This window comes from Oryzias latipes, chromosome 5 (genome assembly GCF_002234675.1).
Source record: "Oryzias latipes chromosome 5, ASM223467v1".
Lineage (NCBI taxonomy): Eukaryota > Metazoa > Chordata > Actinopteri > Beloniformes > Adrianichthyidae > Oryzias > Oryzias latipes.
In genome coordinates, this window is record NC_019863.2 from 20,226,946 (window position 1) to 20,248,552 (window position 21,607).

Genomic DNA, 21,607 nt, shown 5'->3' on the forward strand with positions numbered 1-21,607 from the left:
CTTTACTATTGAAACATACTGATTCCAAAACTCTTTATCTGTGTGATTGCTGGAATTCATGAGGCCCAGACAGTTTTGGTCTATTACAATCAGAATTTGGTTTTATGGACTTGAAGTAATTTTGGTATCAGGCAATGTAGGATCATTCTTGCAGAGAATTCTTAAAGAAATCTTATCATAAATGTATTGGTGTGTCTGTAACAAAATTCAGTGTGACTAGGAGTTTTAAATCAACAGGGCCAAGAGGTCCCTGCTCCACTCCATTCCAATGCATCCACTTGCAGACGAATAGATCCATGTGCGTCTTTGTTTTCCTCGTCTGAGCTGGAATTTGGATCAAAACTTTACAGCTGGATAGATGTAATACTGCTCACCACTTTTGTTGCACTGCTAATGTTAAATCGGGGTTGTGAGAAGCTTGAGGTAATGGGAGAGCATGTAAACAAAGGAATGATGGGAATGCTTACGCCAAGTCAACAGTCTCCCCCGCAACTTGGAGGCAAATTTCTTATGAACTCCTGTTGCTGTGCAGAAACTATTTCCTAGAAAATGACACAGGTTTTTTGATTTTGGCGAAAAACTGCATGATAATTAAAAGACAATTGGGAATGCTTTTACAATAGATCAAAATATGATCTGAGTGGGACTTCAATGAACTTTTAATCTTTATGAGTTTAATGAACTTTCAAACAACCTTGCGAGTAAACATACATAGTAGTTATTCGTCATCATCGATCCAACGATGTAAACAGAAGACTTTTGTTTTTCTCAACAAACTAACCTTAGTTGTTCCAATTAGGATTAGTTGCCCGTGATCAAGTTCAACCTAACATTAACTTTTTTTTGTGAAGCAGAAGTTCTAGATGCTCACTGACTCCTTACCTCTGCTTCATCTGTAATGTCTGTTTCATGTAGGCCAGGACAGGAGAACAAAGTAGTCTGAGAGATGTTCAGGACCAGGTTCAGGACAAACAATCCACAAACAAAGGTAAAGACATCTCCACCCTATTTAACTAAAGCAGATTTTTTTCCTGAGGTGTTTCCAAACCTATCTGAGAACAGAGCTCCATTTCCTCAGTGAGATCTGGCAGAAACTGACTAGAACCTCACAGTTTACTCAGTAACACCTGCAGGGCAGTGCTTTCAGATCTTTCACTCTTCTGAACTATTTTTCAGTTGGCATTGTACCTCCAAGAACCAAGTCTCCCGCTGAAGAAACTCACAGAAGCTCTGCTGAAGTGCCCCGGCACATCTCCAAGGTCTGTTACACTCTGCACAGATGCAAACATTCCTAAAAGTGCACAATAGGTCCTTTAAACTTTCAAATTCAAATGTAGAATAATTTAAGTCAATTTAAAGGAGACTCAAAGTCTATCAGTACCACCCATGGAGGAGCCTCATGGATTCTTCTGCCACTTTCATCTGTAGGACCGCCCAAAGAGTGCAGTGTTTCCTGCAGAATTAAGGTCCAAGATGAGCCTAGAGGAGCAGAACGAGCGAATTCGTCGCAACATGAGCAGCTCCATGAGAGACAAGAGGCGGAGCCTAAATCTTTCTGCTGGCCCGCTTCCACCTAACTTCAAAGTGGTACGAATAAGTACCTTCTTACCAACCCAAACCATCCTCAAAAGTATAATTCTGGGTTGAAGTTGGTCCACTGATGTCTGTGTCTGCAGGTTCGAAGGCGAGTAACAGCTCATGAAATTGACATTAAGGACTTGGAGGCAGCAGTTCGTGATGACAACCAAGAGTCACCGTGGGAAGAGATTGCTCGGCTCAGACGGTTGCAGAATGAAGGGATGCATGACAGCAGAGAGGTATGATGGCATTTTGCAGAAAACTAAATTTGAGCAGATATTTAGGATACTCGGTGAGAGGTTTAAGCATCTTAAATTTTCATAATTTTCATAATCTAAGGTCTTTTCTGCTGCTGGACCGATGGTTTCCTTTTGTTGCAGATGTCACCTCAAGACCAACCCATAATCCCAGAGAGCCTCCTGGATCCAGAGAATGAGACTCCTCTGAGCCCAGAGGAGCAGAAAGAGAAGCAGAAGAAGTTGGATCGGATCAAGACTCTTATAGCCAAATCAAAGTAAGGTTGAATCCAAAATCTGGACCACCAGGCCTCTTCTCTTAACTGTTTTTTTTTTCAAAGCTCGGTGAATCCAGCTATTGTCTGTTTGTTGGAAGTTGAAAAACTTTCCCTGGTTAGAGAACACCTTTTGTTTGCATCACGATCCAGATTACTTGTTCACATTAATGATGTCACAATGATATATGGTCAAAGTCCACATCTTTACAGACAAAGTCCATCTTACAATCTCTGTGGTTTCATTGTAGGGTTATTCAAAATTGTGGGTTCTCTGCTTTGAGAGTTACTGGAAAGTGTTGGTGGTGGTGGGGATCTGTATTCTGGGATGTTAAGTGGAGAGCTAGTCTTCAAATGTTGAGAATGGACTCTCCATTTTTCACAGTTATGGTCTTTTATTGTTGTGGCTGGAGAATGTGCACTTTGTAAGTGTGATTTCAATGTTTGTGGTTGAGGTTGCTAAATTTGCATGTTTAATATTTACATTTTTGGGTGAATTTTAACTTTTGGGGGCTGTGGTGCTAAGGTAGAACTGTCAACTTCTGATCAGAGGATCATAGGTTCGGTTCCCTCCCTGCCCGCCCTTGTGTTGAAGTGTCCCTGGGCAAGACACTGAATCCCAAATTGCTCCTGGTGGCGCTAAAAAAGGGAGCAAAGTGTGTGCATGTGTGTGTGCATGGGAGAATTGGACTGTAACTATAAAGTTCTTTGGGCCTTAAGGCAAGGTAGAAAATCTTACCCCATTAATCCCTATTAATGTGGATGAAGTGCTTTAATTTGTGGGTGATGTTCTCCTGTTTCTGTTTGTTTTAGTCTTTACTCTTGTACACAAAGCTTGCATTTGGTTGGCAAATACACCATATATCCACATGTATCTTCTAGTTCATGGTCATTCATCCATTCATTTTCTGTATTGCTGAATCCCTTTTGGGGTCACAGGATGGTAGCCCATCCCTGGTACTGTTGGGCAAAGGCAGGGTACACCCTGGACAAGTCTCCAGTCTTTCAAGACAACACAATCACTAACTCACATTCACATCTAGGGATGATCTGGAACCATCAGTTGATCTAAAAAACGTGTTTTTGGACTTTGGGAGAAAGCTGTAGTGCCTGGATTAAGCCCACTCATGCATAGGGAGAACATGCAAACTCCAAACGACAAGGTCCCAATCAGGATTCAAACCAGGGCCTTCTTGCTGTAAGGCGAGAGTGCTAGCTACCTCTCACTTTGGTGCGTTGAAGGTCATTGTTTGATTTTTGTGTTTCCTTCGCCCTTTGTCAGCCTGCAGAACGTGGTTCCAGTTTTGGATGGCCCAGTGGAGGGTGGAGCTTCAGCCAGCTCACAGCACCAGCTGCTGGAACAAGAGAAGCGGATTGAGATTACGTGCGCTCTGGCAGCTGAGGCTTCTCGTCGTAGCCGTTTTCTGTCCGGTGAGTTACAGAACCAGAGTGCCCCTTAAGCCCAAACACAATCAAGTCCAAATCTGACCAAAGAATAAAACTTGCGATAACAGCAGAGGTAAAACTGCTGGTCCAAAAACCAACTGTGGCTTTAATCAAGTTACATTTACAGCTCTACGTGATGGTGCTTTCCCAGGTTTAGATTTCAGGGCTGAGGGTTTGGAGTTTAGGGTCCAGCATTTGGGAAGAACAACACCCTTCTCCAGACCTTTCACGTGATCCACTGTTTTTACCTCACTGTCCCTTTTTATTTTTGCCGTTTTTCCCCTTTTATTCTTTCTCACCTGATGCATCCACCCCACCTCACCTCAGCCCAGTGTGCCTCCAGCCCCCCTATGTCACCGAGCAGCCTGGTTCCTCCCCATCCTCCAGTGACTTCTTTAACCCTGCACACATCCTGAAAGTGTAAGACGCACAGGTGAGTGTCTGTCCTTAGTAGCACCCCCATTCCAAGCTCCCAATGTTCCCGCCCTCCTTTAACCCTTGTGCTATCTTGGATGACCCCACCCTTACATTGACGTGTTCTCCCTACCATGACAAAGGTGAATAAAGGTGGAAAGATTTCATGTAATCCATGGACACCAGTGAAGAGCACAAATCATTGAAGAAAAAAGGTTTAACGTCTAGGTCTAGATGACCCAACTCCCAAAGATAGCACAAGGGTTACAGCAGATTAGTTTAGTCCCATCAAACACAGCAGCAATCACCAAACTTGGAGATTGAAATGAAGCAGGACAGAAGACAACAATATTTTTCCTCATGGATTGTCGGTGCAAATACACCTTAAAGAACAAAATATCAGTGTCAGAATTGAGATGGGCTCAAGAGCTGACTGTTGAGCTACGTTCACACCGCCCTCAGGCTCAATTGACCACTTTCAATGAAGTCTATGTAAACGCATGTATATCCCCATTTCAGGTTTTCGCCAATCAGGCACAGGGATTTGGTAGAGGCATAGGGATGGCGTCCTTTTTCATTCACAAAAGTGCCAACTGTTTGAAAATTGATCATTGAGGAGAATTTAACGTTTGCAGTTTGCACCCGGCCAGAATTCTATGACACCAAGTCTATCATATATCGGAATAGAGCAGTGAAAGCAAAAGCCTGGAACAAATTTTATGAGATTTATACTGATACTACATTTCGCACCAACCATCTTCCATCTGTAGATGGCAGACATATGCTAGTTTCAGGTAGCGACAGGCCAGTGTGAACACCATATTCTAAACGCACCTTCAAGAACATGCGTCACATGCCTGGTGTGAACGTAGCTTTAGTTGAACACGGTGGAGGTTTTATCATGCTGTTGCCCCGATGTGTACTGCATTTAACTATTTTCTTTGCTTCTCGTCTTTTAAGCTCTGGCAGCGGTGAAGTTTGATGGAGCATCTTTCTGAGGATTCACAGGAACATTTTAATGGGAGGGAGCATTCAAAGTGATTGGAGGCAAGAGAATGCGCCCCCTCAGCTTGAGGATCTAACCCATGTAGCACAAAGGCATCAGACCTCTTCCTGCCAAGTTGTGTCATCATCTTTAGTTTAGCTCAGGACAAATTCTTCTGAACCTGCTGGCGCTATAATGTTTTACAATGACATCGTCAAACTGTGAGCTTACTGTCAACTGCTTTTGGCATGTTCTGAAACAATGGAGGGTGTGACTCCAAAGGCAGTGGAGGTGGGGGGGGGGGGCAGGCATCTGCTCCAGAGTCTCTGCTTCTGCGTTTGGGTCTGAGAGAACATTTCTGCTTCAAAGTCCGCGTGCCTGAAATTGTGGAGAAGGAAACCTCTACAAAGAACCTGCTCATCTTCATCTGAACTATGTGACATAGTGGGGCAGATCACTGCCTCGGTTATTGTCTTTGACACAACACGCCCCATAACAAAATCACACTGGACTAAGCAGGAGCCTTCCTAACATCTGTGGATTTCACTGGAGTTTTGGGTCTCAGATCTTCTGCAGGGCTGGTCCAGCAGCTGACTCAGATCATGCAGTTTCTGCCAGAGTCACAGAAGTGGTATAATCTCTTTACAAACTTTGCTATGTTGAAATTTCGGGTTTGAAAATCATTGTTGTATGACATTTTGATAAGCCATAGTTAAACACTGGTCATCTCTCATTTAAAGTCATTTTAAAAGGAAGTATGTCTTTTTTTTATGATCCGTTGATTTTGTGAGAAACAACCAGACAAACAGCAATCCCTTAAAACAAAGTTTCCTACATTCTTCCATGTAACTGCTATTTTTCACCATGACAGAAGGACAAGTTATGAAGCTTTTCCAATGCGCAGCAAGTCAAGTGTTGGTTACCACAACAACGTCCCCTGCTTTTGTCTGTCTCTATACAGACCCTACATTTAAACCTGTCCCCTGTCTTATATATTTGCTTATATGAAAAGTTGCTCTTCAAGCTTTCAACTTTTTGGGGGTTTGGTAAAGGTGAATTCAATCACTACAGACAGAGGCTTTTTCCTCAGTTATTACAGAAAAAAGATCAGTAGCCCCTGTAGCCCCTCTGCAGCAGGTAAATAAAGCCTCAAATATAGCTCCAGTGTGACGTTTCAGTCCCATTGCAGGATGAGCACATTCATGTCATTTGGGGTGTCACACAGTGCCTGTTCCAGATGCTTCCAAGTGTAAATGCTTGTCACACATCCAAACATAACGGTAGCTGAACCTGAAGGCGCGGGATTAAGGCAGGCTCTCAGCTGCATCTGCTTGAGGAGTAAACCTCCCGTTCAGCAAAAGCTGTTTTTTCCACTTAATGCTTCATTTTTTCTGATCTCCAGCCAATTACTTAAAACAGAAGCTCACAGCCCTTCATATCAACTTAAATTGCCCTTGTGAGACACAACTGAAACTACACACAGCTGTAGCTCATAAGCCACAAAGAAATTAGGCACAGATGGAGTTTTACCAGTTGCTTTTTGTAAAAGTCAGGGTTGTACCAAGTAAACTGTGCTGACACAAAGATTTATCAAAACCCTATTCTGAGTTAACCATTTAAGAAAATGTATCACCTGCACAAAATAATCCTAAAATGCAAAAAGGAAATGAGGATTTGTGGGAATATTTTTTGGTTTTCCTATTTTAAAGCACTTTTTTTTAAAAGAAGGTAATACTTTAAAAGGAATCAATCTGCTATTTGTTATGTGATTGATAATGATGTTAATGTTCTTGAATATTTTTAAAAAGTAAAAACATATTTGTCTTTTTAATTGTTCTTAAATAGCTTTGGTAGCAGTAAAAATACACCCATTGGACGGATGTTTGGATGAATGGTTAGATAGACAAATGGATTGATGGAAGTATATATTGATAGATAGATAAATTGTAGGGTGATGGGTGAATGACGGATGGAAGACAGAGATTTCATTTGATTAAGGCAGCCTTCTGGTGTTCAGGATCTGACTTTAGACGTAGCTTTTGTACATGATGAAAGAAGATTCCTCTTCATTAGCTTTAGTGTTTGTCTATAAGTTTTGCCTTTACTCACTCTGTTATCCGTTGGGTTTAATGTTAGACTATGCAAGATTTGCTTGCTGTCAGAAAACTGCAATAAATTGAATGTATGAAATTAAGATGTTCCATAGATGTGAATGAGTCAGGTCTGTGTTTTTGAGTCAGTCTGAAGGATTCTGTACCACTGACCCTTTCAAGTTTGCTCATGATTGAGTTCCTTGCTGGACGTGCAGCTGCGAATTACAGAAAATCCACCAGCTTTGATGCTCTCCATTTTTTCTTTTATTTAAAAATGTGTAAACCGTTAAAGTAAAAAGACACAGTGAACGCTACCTCGTCAAAAGTTGAAATAAACATGGTACCATCAATATCCTCATCATTTTACCTCCAACGCCTCTCTACATGCAGTAATAAACAGTGCAGGTCAGCAATGTCACCCAGAGTAATTAATAAGGAAACTTGCTGTTTTTAAAGCAAGCAGGTTTCTTAATTATGAATTTCTTTTGTTTTGTTTTTTAACGTGAAAACACTGTTAATGCATTTCTGCATGCAAATTGGTTTAGAAAGGTTAAATGACAAAAAGAAAAAGAAACATGCACACCCTGTGGTTTTAGGGGCCAAAAAGGGGTTATTGTACATTTGAATATGACTCTTGTTATGCAGGCTCAAAGCCCTTCAGTAAAAACAGTTTACTGCACGATAATTTTAGTGACTAAAATTCCAGTCTATTGTTTGTCCAGTTTGAGTCAAGTTATAGGCTTTTTGTATGTGATCTCCAGAGTTTTGCAAACTCTGCTTAAACGCTATCTGTTTTTAATACCATAATTTTCAATGAATTAAAGCCTTGATGCTGCTGCACCCATGCTGTGTGTCTTTCTTTTTTGTTAACAGTTGTTTTTTTTGTCAATGTTGTGCGAGTTTAAAATCCTAAATAAATCATCTTTTGCTCTATTGTAAAAGCGTTCCCAGTGGTCTTTTAATTATAATTACTCCATTTACTTAAATAAACTTAAATAAATAAATAAATCAAATCAAAAAAATATTTACCCATGTGCTATCCTATGACCCCACCCTTACATTGATGTGTTATCCCTACCATGACAAACATGGACACAAGTGAAGATCACAAGTCATTCAAGTAAAAAAGGTTCTAGATGACCCAACTCCCAATTTTAAAGTGCCTAGGATAGCACAAGGGTTAAGCAAAATAAAAATAAAAAAATGTGTCATTTTCTATGGTAAATGGCGTATACTTATATATTGCTTTTCTACCTACAAGGACAAAGTGCTTTACAGTCACAGACCCATTCACTATTTCACACACTGGTGGCTACTCTGCTGCCAAACACAGGTGCCCGCCTACCACCAGAGGCAAGGTGGGGTTCAGTGTCTTGCCCAAGGACACTTTGACTCATAGGTGTGCAGGGCGGGAATTGAACCTGCAACCTTACGATCATGGGTTGGCCTGCCGCTGCTCCACGGCCGCCCCCTATATACACATACATTGTTTCTGCAGTGCAGCAATAGTTTATTTGAAATTTGCCTCTAAGTTGTGGGTGGAAATGTCGGCGTGAAGTAAGCCTGCACTCATTTCCCATCGTCCCTCCCACTAGCTTACAGCCTCTCACACCCCCAACCTAACATTACTGGTGCAACAAAATGGTGAGCAATGTTAGAAATATCCGGCCATACAGTTAAGATTCAGATGCCAGCTCAGGTTTTTTAGTTACCGGTGTTGAGTGGACCATTGTTGAGCTGGAACCATCAAGTCAGGCCTGACACCAGAAAGCATGCCAGTCAGTAGTTGGACTAAACCATCAACCGGGGGAGAAGGAACTCTGCAATTTTGTGTTAAATATTGCTTTACTTTAGCTTTTATTTGATGTTTATTATATTCCTTATGTTTGTATGATAATTTATCATAGGGGGGACATTCATTTTGTTTGTTTGCTGTGCTATGAAATCCGTCTTAGTTTTTTCAGTTCCCACTTGTGTTTCTCTTTGGCCTGATCAGCCACTATATATGTTCCCTTGTGTTTCTAATTAGTTAGATCAGTTTAACCCTTGTGCTATCCTATGACTCCACCCTTACATTGACGTGTTATCCCTACCATGACAAAGGTGGATAAAGGTGAAGAGGATTTCATGTAATCCATGGACACCAGTGAAGATCACAAATCATTGAAGAAAAAAAGTTCAGCGCACTGTCTTGTGGGTCTAGATGACCCAACTCCCAATGTTAAAGTGACTAGGATAGCACAAGGGTTAAGTAATTTTGTTTGTCTGTTCAGTTGCCCTCCTGTTAAATTTAAAGCTTACATTGACCTCTTTTCAGTGCCTATTTTTGTCCATCTAGATGTTTTGAAAAATAATTTAAATATTTTTTATATACATTTTTGCTGTCCTTGCCTAATACTGCTCGTCCACCACGAATGCACCCACACTCTCTCTCCGTGGGGCCCCCAAACTGGCAGGGCACTGCCAGGATTCACCTTATTTATTTATTTTTTTACAAATTTTTGAAGATAGATTGTAACTGCTACATTTATGCTATTACTTTGTTAACACAAAAGTACTTGAAAAATATAGCACGTTTTTTTTTCTATTGGGATTGCTACTTTAAAAATTTTTTTTTGGCTGAAAAAAGTTCATATGAAATTACAAAAGGTCCAGGGTCCAGTTAGGTGCATTAAAACTGAAAATGTGTTCTGGATTATCGGGTTAAATGAACTATGGTTCACTTTAAGCGAACCAAATGTGTACACCTTCTGAGACTTAAACAGAGGCGAACTCAAAGTACACAAATTTCCTCTCGTGCTGACATCAGAGTAGTTTCAGCACTTACCCAAGTCTGGGGTTAATGTTCACCTCACACTCTGACAACGTCACCGCACAAAGGTCACCAAGAGGAGACGTCCAGCGCTGACAAAGGAGGGACAGCACAGAGACACAGCATGGCCACCATCACAGAGCTTCAGAGTAAGTGTTCAGAAGGGCTGCTGATCTTTTCAATCAGGACAGTAAAGCCTCTTTATCTGGATCTGAACCAGTAATTGACTTCTACGATTTTTTTAAAGTCCGATAGTGATTATTAGTTCCAAGGAAGTCAATATTTGTGGCCAAAACTCATTGTCAGTAAAGTAAAAAGACTGGCATCAAAATTTTGAATTAAAAACATTCCACTGTTTTGGTTTTATGCAGTAAGAATGTTCTATTCGAGAGAAAAATGAATGATAAAAAATAATAGTACACAGAAGCTTATCTTCTATGTTGAATTAAAAAACGTAAAATGCTCCCTGAAATGCTCTTAAGAAAAAAAGGTAAAACCTAAAAAACACCAAATGACTAATCTTTGTTTCAAGTTCAAACAGAAGCTAGAATTACATTGAGGTCCTATAGACTCAACTTGGATCCATCCATTTGCTGTAAAAAAAAAAAAAGTTGCATGCTGACCTGTTTTCAAATCATCATGCATAATCAATTGATAGCAGGATTTGGTCTAAAAATGCTCCTGCCCCTCTCTACATGAAACCTTCACAGACACCTTCACTACTCACTTAACTTAAAAATGTGTACTTCCCTGACTGTACTTCACACAAGGTAGCCTGATGGTGTGTTAAAGGTGTGGTAAACTTAGCAGACGTAGCCATTGAAATGGTACAGAGAACAGAACAGAGCATTAAAACAAGGCAGTTTGACAAAAAAACAAAAAATGTCCTTCTTTTACATTAACCACATAAACAAACATAAACTGTGTAGATGTGTGTGATCTATTTTGCAATAGATAAAAAAAAATTGGAGTGGAGCTTTAAAATGTCATTCTTCTTTACTTGATTGATGGTTAGATTTACTTCTTCTGTAAAATGTGCAACAAGAACCATCTATGGCAGCAAATTTTTGTACAACAATGCAGTAATAGGATTGTCTTTGAATCCCCCCCCCCCTTCACTTTTGCAGAGATTGGTGTTGGACTGATGGGATTCGGTTTGTTCTTCCTGCTCTTTGGGGTTCTGCTGTACTTTGACTCCGTCTTGCTGGCCTTTGGAAATGTGAGTTTTTCTTTTTGACATGTTGCATCCATCTGGTTGCAACTCCCCATCCCATAACCGTGCTAATTGCTGGATGGTACGGCTAACCAAGGATCAATGAGCAGGGGAGCCAGCTGTCCTTTATTGGTTAAGCAGTGCCATCAAAGAAAACAGAGTTGCTAACATCATATCTTACTCTAAAAGAACATCTATACAGACATTTTTTAATCAATTTATTCTTGTTCAAGGTCACAGGGTTGCCAGAGCCTATACTCAGCTGCAAAGGAAAGTTAGACCCTGGACATGTGAAGATTAAATAACTGTACCAGAACATAGTCCTGTGGTACGCCATCACTGACCTGGCATAGTGAAGCTCTTTCACGCTCAGCTTCCTGATAAAATCTCATTTACTGAAACTGCAACTATACTGCAAAAAAGAGAATCTCAGCATCTGTTGTGCACACAGGTGACTCTATGCAAACTTACTTTCTTGACAAGTTACAAGTTAGCACAGCATCTCATGTTCAGCAACATGAGATGCTCACTTCCTGTAAATAAACCCATAAATAGATAAAAGACCACCTGTCCAATTGCCAACCTCTTATTGTCTGGTTTAAGTCAAATGCAGAATAAACTTTTGATTATGTTTTTTAAACTGAGTAAGGGAGGAATATGTGAACACATGTCTCGAACTTTACACACCTAACTAGGTGATCTTTTCATGTAGCTACTACTATTGCTACTTAAACAACCATAGTTACTTTTATGTTTGTTTTCATTCAAAGCTAAGATATTGTTCTTCTTTTGTTAATGAAGTGGTGAGACATTAATGCAAAATAATAAGTGCTGTATTGTGTAGAAGTCACAGTTATGTTTTGGTTCGGTCTCTTTGTTTTTCTGGTTTTCAGGTATTCAAAAAAAAAACCTCAGTTAAGAGAAGTTAGTAAATAAATACAGTAATTATATATTTTTAAGAGTGTTGCATGGAATATGGAATTCCATGCAAACAGGAAGAGAGCCTCATGCTGAACCCGTCTGCCTCAATAGGGCCCACCCAAAAGGAGAGGTGCAGATATTCATGGCACTCTCTTTGTAGATCCTGTTCCTTGCTGGTTTGTGCTTCATAATTGGCATCAGGAGGACAGCACATTTCTTCTTCCAAAGAAACAAGTTCCGAGGAACACTTTTTTTTCTTGGCGGAGTGACCTTGGTGCTGTTTCGCTGGCCAGTGATTGGAATGCTGGTGGAGAGTTATGGTTTTGTTCTTCTGTTCAGGTAGGTGCAGATGTTCCTCACGATAAGCTCTAAGGCTGACTGTTTCTCTTTGCTAACTAGGAGGCATCTCAAACACAATACATGAAAATGGTGTTTCCTCTGCAGGTCCTTCTTTCCTGTGGCCATTGGGTTTGTGCTTTCAATCGTTAACTTACCTTTCCTCAGTGCGGTAGGTTGCGTTCTTTTCTTGTTTCCCTCAAATCAAGTATTGTGTATGTCACAGGCTGTTGCAATCCCCACAGTTCCTCCCCAACAGTCAATCCATGGTGTGAACACAGCTACACAACAGTGTGGTAAAGGGGATGCCTGGCTGGTCAGCCATTCAGACCAGCAAGCGGAGAACCAGAGAAGAAGCAGAGTTTTGTTGAAGGGATGTTTCTGGTCTTTGTGTTTTGGCAGTGTAAGATCCATCCATTTCTCAGACTTCTGCAGACATTTGCTTATAAAAACAGGTTAAAGATTTTTGTTTTTGAAAATAATGCCATCAAAGCCCTCTGTTTTCGAATTTCATAATATTCCTCACATCCCAAATTTACCTTTTGGGGATGGTTTTTCATTTAAATTTTAACTTTACACATAATGTAACATTTTGTATTCAAAGGTCTGGTTCATAAAATAGGTTTTTATTGTAATAGCCATGTTATGTCATAAAAAACTGTACAGGAAGAACTTTTTAATTGTGAATGTTCTGTTTTAATTCTAATAAATTATTAAATTAGGCAGAAAGGTTGTATTGTCATTTGATTGACAGATGTCTCTACCAACCTGAAATGCCTCAGCAATACAATACTACAGGACTTTGGAGTATCTAAGAGAAAACATTCATTGGAATTTTAGTTCTAAGAATTTTATTTCAAAGACTCCTAATTTATAATCATGATTTCTGAGTGTAAACAAGACAAAATGTTAAGAAACTGCAGAGGAAGAACAGCAAGTTGAAGAAAGGAGACTCTGGCCCAACTGTGACCTGCAGATCAACATTTTTCCTTCTTTCTTCTTTTTGAATATTTTATTTTACAGAAACAAACAAACCAGGAGAAAACAAGCAGACACCTGTCATTTTCCATAACGGAGACCAAAAGAGTTTAGGTTGTATGAGGACAAGTCCTGGCGTTTCTTTATAGCCACAGGGTGGAGCGCCTTCACCATCCAGCATCCCACCATTGGAGTCCCTCCATCAGATGAACGATCACTCTTTGGCCACTCCTTCATGGAGGAAGAGAGGTAGTTGAAATTCCTCAGCATCTTGAGCAGAGCATTATCTGCAGGAGAAACACATGATTTCTTTTAAACATATAAGCTGACAGAAAATAACTAAAACTCCAAAGAGAAAAATCCTCTTTTTAGGTAAATGTTGTTGGAATTTAAGCTCTAAATTTGCTCAACTCTTTTCTTTGTGGAGTCCAAAACCCTGTGCTGCTGACACTGAATATTGTGGGATAATGCAGATTTATTAAGAGAATTTCTTCACAAAGAAATGTTTAACACAACTAGTCCTACTTTGGAAATCTTGTGTTTTTTTATCAATCTGTGGAAAACCGTGAAACTTTTCTTTTTTGCTTTGTCTTCAAAACACTTTGAGTGTTGTAAAGGTGCTTACAAATAAAGACGAATGCAGTCAATGTGAACACAGTACAAACAGAACAGGTGGACATCCTGACGCCATTTTGCCCAAATGTTTTGTGCTTCCTGCTGGTACTCTCAGCCTGTGTGAAGAAAACAGAGACAATGCAGAGGAACTGTACCTTCAGTGTGGATGGTGGACTGATGGCGGTGGTGGGCGGTCCACACCTGTGCCAACACAGCCCCCATTATCACAGCAACTATTAGTGGAGCCGCCATGAAACTCTAAAGGAAAAAGAAAACGTACTGTAGCATTGCCACATAAATATATGTTTGGGATTGTCTATTTACTGAAAAAAAGAGAAAACTCAGTATTGACTTTCCTTTATTAACCCTGGTTAATATGGTCCTGTCTATATGTTTATTTCTATGAGGTTTATGTTAAATGGATAGCAGGGTACTTAAACTACATTATCAGGAGACACTGGACTACAAATATGGCTACCTGGGGACTTCCTGTGGCCCAGGTGAAAGATTGATTGATACGATGAAAAGGGGGTGAAGCGGGGAGACACTGGAGTTGACAGCCGCAGGACACGTACATGCCGAGGATTACCGTGACGTCGGAGAGAAGCCCAACCGCGTCAGTGGAATACTCTGGGATTTATTTCTGCAATCGGGTGTGACCTCCACATGTATGGGATGACTGAAAACCCCATCAACCGAGGACAGACAGAGCAGGTAAGCCGCGTACGTTCTTCCCACGGACGGAACTTTGACGTCCCGTGAGTCACTTGGATCTCTGATTTTATATGGAGGGGGGAGGACGCCAGGAAGAGAGGCGGTGACTTTTGTAAATAACGAACTAATATAAAAAAATCTTTGTTGTATTGGGTGAAAGACTGGGGAAGAGTGGGGGAATACCTGAGACTGATTAAAAAATCTTGAGTCATATTGTTTTTGTGTGTGTGTGTAATACTTTTAGAAATTGAAGAGTGTTACAATACAAAATTGGGGCTTAATCGTTTCTAAATCAGAATCAACTCTGTGATGGATGCACATTGTAGGCTGTAGACAGTCGTGGCCCTTACACATAGGCCCGTCCAACTACAGAGGAGCTAGTTTTGGTTTGGTCTATGTATTCTTCTTCACCTTTATTTAACCAGGATAAAAAAAACTCATTGAGATTAAAAATCTCTTTTGCAAGAGCGTCCTGGCCAAGAGGCAGCAGCACAACAATAACACAAAACCCTTATATACACTCACACTCAATCATAAAAGACAGTTTTAAATAAATACAGTTTGAAAGCTTTGTCTCACGTTCATTTAAAAGTTTTTTAAAAGAGCCCAGGGAGATCAAATCTTTCAATTTAAACTCTTTCTGGAGTTCATTCCAAAACTGTGCCGCAGCAAATCTAAAAGCCTTTTTTTCCCCATCTCTGTGCGCACTCTGGGCACAGAGAGCAGGAGCATGTCCTGAGACCGCAGGCTGGAGCTGCTGCTGCTCTTCAGTTCTATGAGCTGCCGGAGATAAGACGGTAACAACCTAAGAATGCATTTATAAATTAAAAGGTATCAATGTTTCAGTCTGCGCTGGGATAAGGAGGGCCAACCTACTCGAGCATACAGAACAGTGATGGGTTAGTGACCTCATGTTTGTTATAAAACGCAGTGCACCATGAAAAACAGTGTCCAAAGCATGCAAAGCATCAGCAGAAGCATTCATATAAATCACATCACCAAAATCAAGGACAGACATAAAAGTGGCAGTGACAAGTTTCTTACAGGCTTTAAATGATAAACATGACTTGATTCTGAAATAAAAGCGTAATTTTAGTTTCAGCCTGTGAGCTAGTTTCTGAATATGTGGTTTAAAAGCTAGACAGTCATCAATTAAAGTACCAAGGTATTTGTATTCTGTGACCAGTTCAATTAAATGTCCTTCTTTTGTAGTAATTGGGAGCAGGTTTTGGAGTTTGGCTTTGCTTTTAGAGAATAGCATGTATTTAGTCTTATCTTCTTTCTCTTTCGGCTTTTCCCATCAGGGGTCGCCACAGCAAATCATCCTTTTCCACCTCACTCTATCATGAACATCTTCTACCCTAACATTAGCCAACTTCATGTCCTCTGTTAAGACATCCATATATCTCCTCTTTGGCTGTCCTCTTGCCCTCCGGCCAGGCAGCTCCATCTCCAACATCCTTCTACCAATATATCCACTATCCCTCCTCTGAACATGTCCAAACCATCTCAGTCTGGCTTCTCTGACTTTGTCGCTAACACAGGCAACATGAGCCGTCCCTCTGATGTACTCGTTCCTTATCCTGTCTAACCTGGTCACTCCTAAGGAGAACCTCAACATCTTCATCTCTGCTACCTCCATCTCAGCCTCTTGTCTCTGTCTCACTGCTACCGTCTCTAACCCATAGAGCAGAGCTGGTCTCACCACTGTCTTGTACACCTTTCCTTTGAGTCTTGCTGGCACTCTTCTGTCACACAACACTCCTGACACTTTCCTCCAACCGCTCCAACCTGCCTGCACTCGCCTCTTCACCTCTTTTCCACAATCCCCATCACACTGAACTGTTGACCCCAAGTACTTAAACTCCTGCACCTTCTTCACCTCAGCCCCCTGTAACCTAACGCTTCTACCTTGATCCCTCTCGTTCAGACACATGTATTCTGTCTTACTACGACTGACCTTCATACCTCTTCTTTCCAGAGCAAACCTCCACCTCTCTAGCTGTTCCTCCACCTGCTCTCTACTCTCACTGCAAATTACAATGTCATCCGCAAACATCATTGTCCAGGGAGATTCCTGTCTTACCTCGTCTGTCAGCCTGTCCATCAGCATAGCAAACAAAAAAGGACTCAAAGCTGATCCTTGGTGTAGTCCCACCTCCACCTTGAACTCCTCTGTCTGACCTACAGCACATCTCACCACCGTCATACTTCTCTCATACATGTCCTGAACTACTCTGACATACTTCTCTGCCACTCCAGACGACCTCATACAGTACCACAGCTCCTCCCTCGGCACCCTGTCATACGCCTTCTCTAAATCTACGAACACACAATGCAGCTCCTTCTGACCTTCTCTGTACTTTTCCATCAACATTCTCAAAGCAAAAATGGCATCAGTGGTGCTCTTACGGGGCATGAAACCATACTGCTGCTCACAAATCTCCACCTTCTTCCTAAGCCTGGCTTCCACTACTCTTTCCCACAGCTTCATTGTGTGGCTCATCAACTTTATTCCTCTATAGTTGCTGCAGTTCTGCGTGTCACCCTTGTTCTTAAAGATCGGGACCAGAACGCTTCTCCTCCATTCCTCAGGCATCTTCTCACTCTCTAAAATCCTATTGAACAACCTTGTTAGAAATTCCACTGCTGTCTCTCCTAGGCACTTCCATACCTCCACAGGTACGTCATCAGGACCAACGGCCTTTCCGCTCTTCATCCTTTTCAGAGCCTTCCTAACCTCATCCTTTCCAATCTCTGCTACTTCCTGCTCCACAACAACCACATCTTCCTCCCTTCTTTCCCTGTCATTTTCCTCGTTCATCAGCTCCTCAAAATACTCCTTCCATCTTTTCTGTACACTCTCTTGGGTTGTTAGCACCTTTCCATCTCTGTCCTTAATCACCCTTATCTGTTGCACGTCCTTCCCATCTCTGTCTCTCTGTCTGGCTAGCCTGTACAAGTCCTTCTCTCCTTCCTTTGTGTCTAACCTGTCATAAAGCTCATCGTAAGCTTTCTGTTTGGCCTTTGCCACCTCTCTCTTCACTCTACGCTGCGCTTCCTTGTACTCCTGTCTACCTTCCTCAGTCCTTTCTACATCCCACTTCCTTTTAGCCAACCTCTTCCTCTGGACGCATTCCTGTACTTCCTCATTCCACCACCAAGTCTCTTTACCGTCTTTCCTCTTTCCAGATGACACACCTAGCACCTTCCAACCTGTTTCCCTGATAATCTCTGCTGTAGTTTCCCAGTCCTCTGGAAGCTCATCCTGACCACCCAGGACCTGCCTCAACTTCTGCCTAAATTCCTCACAAGTTTCTTCATTCTGTAGCTTCCACCACTTGGTCTTCTTTTCTGTTTTCCCTATCTTCTTCTTCCTGACCTCCAGAGTCATCTTACACACCACCATGCGGTGCTGTCTGGCTACACTCTCTCCTACCACCACTTTGCAGTCATTAACCTCTCTCAAATGACCTCGTCTACATAGGATGTAGTCCACCTGAGTACTCCTACCTCCACTTCTGTATGTCACTCTATGTTCCTCTCTCTTCTGGAAGTAAGTGTTGACTACAGCCATTTCCATCCTCTTCGCAAAGTCCACCACCATCTGTCCCTCCAGATTCCTTTCCTTCACACCAAACCTGCCCATCACCTCCTCATCACCTCTGTTGCCCTCACCAACATGCCCATTAAAGTCTGCTCCAATAACAACTCTCTCTCCTCTGGGAAAACTCTCTATGACCTCATCCAACTCACTCCAGAATCTCTCCTTCACTTCTAACTCACAGCCAACCTGTGGCGCATACCCACTGACTACATTCACCATCACCCCTTCAATTTCTAACTTTAGGCTCATCATCCTGTCTGAGACTCTTTTCACCTCTAGAACACTGTTTACAAACTCCCCCTTCAGAATCACTCCTACCCCGTTTCTCTTCCTATCAACACCATGATAGAAAAGTTTGTATCCTCCTCCAATACTACGTGCCTTGCTGCCCTTCCACCTTGTCTCCTGCACACACAGTACATCTACCTTCCTTCTCTCCATCATGTCTGCCAGCTCTCTGCCTTTCCCTGTCATTGTGCCAACGTTAAGAGTCCCTATTCTCAAACCTATGTTCCTGCCTTTTCCCTTCTCTCTCTGGCCACGGACCCTTCTGCCTCCCCTCTTTCTTCGACCAACAGTAGTCAAATTTCCACCGACACCCTGTAGGTTAACAGCATCGGTGGCGGTCGTTGTTAACCCGGGCCTCGACCGATCCGGTATGTCTAAAGTGTTGTGGATGATTCGCATGGTTATTTTGGCAATTTTTACGCCGGATGCCCTTCCTGACGCAACCCTCTCTATTTATCCGGGCTTGGGACCGGCACAGAAGTTACTGACTTGCAACCCCTGTGGCTTTAGTCTTATAAGAGTTTAAAACCAGTTTTAAATGATAAAAGGTGTTCTGTAAAAGCTGATTGGAGCTTTGATATGGCAAGCTCAACTGAAAGTCCTGAAGTGTACAAGATGGTATCATCAGCATATAAGTGCAGGTTATCGATGATACCTTTATCAAGGTCGTTTATATAAATGGTAATTATATGAACGACTTACGGTATGGTATTAACCAAAGTCTTTGACTGGTTCCTTATATGCTAAAGAACCCCTGAGTGTTTGATCAGAGTCAAGCTTATGAAGTCTTTTTGTCATCAAATCTGCAACCTCACCAGTGGAATCAAATGTCTAATGATTTATCATTTGGCTTTCTAGTATTTGTTAACTTCCAACTTCTGAGCCAGGTAACCCTTTGGACAAAACGCTCTTTCTGTAAAGGCCAGTAAACTCTGGAACAGTCTTCCACTGTACATAAGGGAGTGTCAAACATTACAGACCTTCAAAACACAGCCCAAGCAGTGGCTGAAAGCAAACCAGTCCTGTAACCACTGACTTTTAACTCTCGTAATGTACCACTTTCTTGTGTTCTTATTGTATCTGTGACTGTCTTTTGTTTTGTCCTGTTTTATGTTTCCTGCCTAGGGACTATGGATGCATATTAGTATCATTGCTATAATCCAGCATGTTTACGCCTATCATTGTTTGGTAGATGTTCATTAATGTGCACTGTCCCTATTAAATAAAGCTTAAATAAATAAATAAATAAACCCCACCTCTAGCCTTGTACACTACATTGAGCAGTTCTTTGCGCTAGCCTAGAAAGGAGTTGAGTTAATTTAAAGTCCCACTCCAATCATCTTTTGATCTATTACAAAATCACTCCCAGTGGTCTTTTCATTATTATTGTGTGATTTTTACACAAAATAAAAAAACCTGTCATTTTCTTGGACATAGTTTTTTCTGCAGAGCGACAGGAGATCATTAGAAAGTCATCTCAGAGATGTGGGCGGTATTGTTAGCGTGGAGTAAGCCCACCCCTTTCCCCATCATCCATCTGTTTACGTGCTCTCTCGGTAGCTCACAGCCCCTCACACCCCTAACCTAACATTACAAGTGAAAAAAAATGTCGAGCAATATTGGAGCTATCCATCCGTACAGTTTTAAGCCAGATGGCACCTAAAAACAAGGACAACAAAATACCTACACAGATCTATTTGTCTGTAAGTGGATGCATCAGACTAGAGAAATAACACTGACACCCACCACCATAACCACCACCACCCTACCCATTCACGCACATTTATGAAAGCTGTCAAACATAGGCTGATGATGACGATGCACACCTTTCCTGAATCAGAATATGTTCATGTTCTACAGATGTCAGAAGCTCATGATTTGATAGTAACTGCAAACTCAGCAATGTATAACAATAAAGTTATATCTTTAGATAATTTGTAAACCAGAAATACTTTTTTTTACTAAGAAACAACAATTGCAACTCTCTGAGCAGGTTTTCACCAGCTTGAAGCAAGTTCAGGAAAGCCTCTATTTTGCACTGTGCCACATCAGTGGACGTTTTATGTGAAAGAGCTTTACAAAAAACTCCCACATTAAACAATCATATTCACACCGTGTTTTTACTGTTTTTTTAATGTAAAACAATTTCCCATTAAGGTTTTATCTGAAAAACCGGTTTTATGACAGCTTTAAGCACCACTTTATTCTCCAGATCTAAGTTCTAACTATAACATTTTTGTGAAGTGATCCTCAGTGGCAGCAAAGACAAAGTGCATTTCTCCTCAGTGGACCAGAACCAGTTGAGACCAGCAGAATAACCAAATCCAGCTAAGGGCACAGCACCTCATGCTCCCTCTCCACAAGATCAAAGTTGTCTGCCAGAAAATAGAGAATGAGATCCTGCAGATTTTGTGAAGACTGGATCTGCTCACTAGTCAATTGGATTTCTGTACAGCTCCAAGTGCATCAAATCAGATTCCGATGTAAATATGGACAGAAGGAAACAACAGCGTTGATGGAGGCATAAAAACCTTCAGTGGATGCAGACTTCCACTCGGACCTTCAGCTCCCATCTGCTTAGACCTACCTCCAAATCAGCGTCACACACAGACAGCACGCACTACCTTACCTTTCTGTCGAAGGTGAGTTGACTGATCAGAGCCCTTCCCCTGTGCTCAGGCCTTTTAGAGGTGGCCAACCTACGTCATCAAAGGCATGCTCCCCCTCCACATCCATGATGCTCCTCAAACTTTTGTTTGTTCTCCTGCCGGGGGTCAGTGCGTTGGTCAAGATGATTGCCTGCGTGTCATGGCGGTCTGCAGGCAGATCCTGAAGTGGGTCTAATAATTAAAACTAAAAATAAACCCATGAAAACAGAAAAAAGTGCTGGTATGACATGCTGGAGCAGGGATGGATGAGAGAATGGCTCCGGGTTCCACTCTGGATGTTTGTGGATGTGGGTGCTCCTGCTGTGTGGATGGGTAGAAGTATCCAAGCCATTATTAATCAACCACTATTGCCCCAGTCATATCAGTACTCGCTTCATTCTATTTCTCCACCTCATTAGTTCATGCCCCTCCCTCTGGCTTATTCATT

The 21,607-nt window shown here is 41.5% G+C and overlaps 3 protein-coding genes across 13 annotated transcripts in view; 2 read left to right on the top strand and 1 right to left on the bottom strand.

Annotated features, from left to right (window-relative positions):
* Positions 1-7,872, top strand: part of plekha6 (pleckstrin homology domain containing A6) — a 38,986-nt gene extending 31,114 nt beyond the window's left edge. For 8 of the 9 annotated variants that reach the window (XM_020703365.2, XM_020703368.2, XM_020703367.2 and 5 more), the window contains 8 exons: positions 916-988; positions 1,177-1,259; positions 1,429-1,587; positions 1,677-1,817; positions 1,959-2,092; positions 3,372-3,520; positions 3,863-3,968; positions 4,910-7,872. In XM_020703365.2, coding sequence (XP_020559024.1) covers positions 916-988; positions 1,177-1,259; positions 1,429-1,587; positions 1,677-1,817; positions 1,959-2,092; positions 3,372-3,520; positions 3,863-3,951 — 828 coding nt within the window. In that variant the 3' untranslated portion in view covers positions 3,952-3,968; positions 4,910-7,872. The remainder of the gene's footprint in view (positions 1-915; positions 989-1,176; positions 1,260-1,428; positions 1,588-1,676; positions 1,818-1,958; positions 2,093-3,371; positions 3,521-3,862; positions 3,969-4,909) is intronic. The other variant, XM_020703366.2, reaches the window with a different exon arrangement.
* A 1,999-nt stretch (positions 7,873-9,871) lies between these two features.
* On the top strand, positions 9,872-13,034 carry golt1a (golgi transport 1A). The gene is made up of 5 exons (XM_004068922.3): positions 9,872-9,988; positions 10,967-11,058; positions 12,134-12,312; positions 12,418-12,481; positions 12,555-13,034. Exons 1-5 carry the CDS (start codon positions 9,964-9,966, stop codon positions 12,582-12,584), a joined length of 390 nt encoding a protein of 129 aa, XP_004068970.1. The 5' UTR covers positions 9,872-9,963; the 3' UTR covers positions 12,585-13,034.
* kiss-1 (metastin) lies at positions 12,917-21,168 on the bottom strand. Of its 3 annotated transcripts, none has more exons than XM_023954650.1 (3): positions 14,492-15,920; positions 14,058-14,160; positions 12,917-13,574 (listed from the first exon to the last, which is right to left on the bottom strand). In XM_023954650.1, the coding sequence occupies exons 2-3, from the start codon at positions 14,152-14,154 to the stop codon at positions 13,369-13,371; spliced, it is 303 nt and encodes a 100-aa protein (XP_023810418.1). In that variant the 5' UTR covers positions 14,155-14,160; positions 14,492-15,920; the 3' UTR covers positions 12,917-13,368.
* Positions 21,169-21,607: the final 439 nt, after the last annotated feature.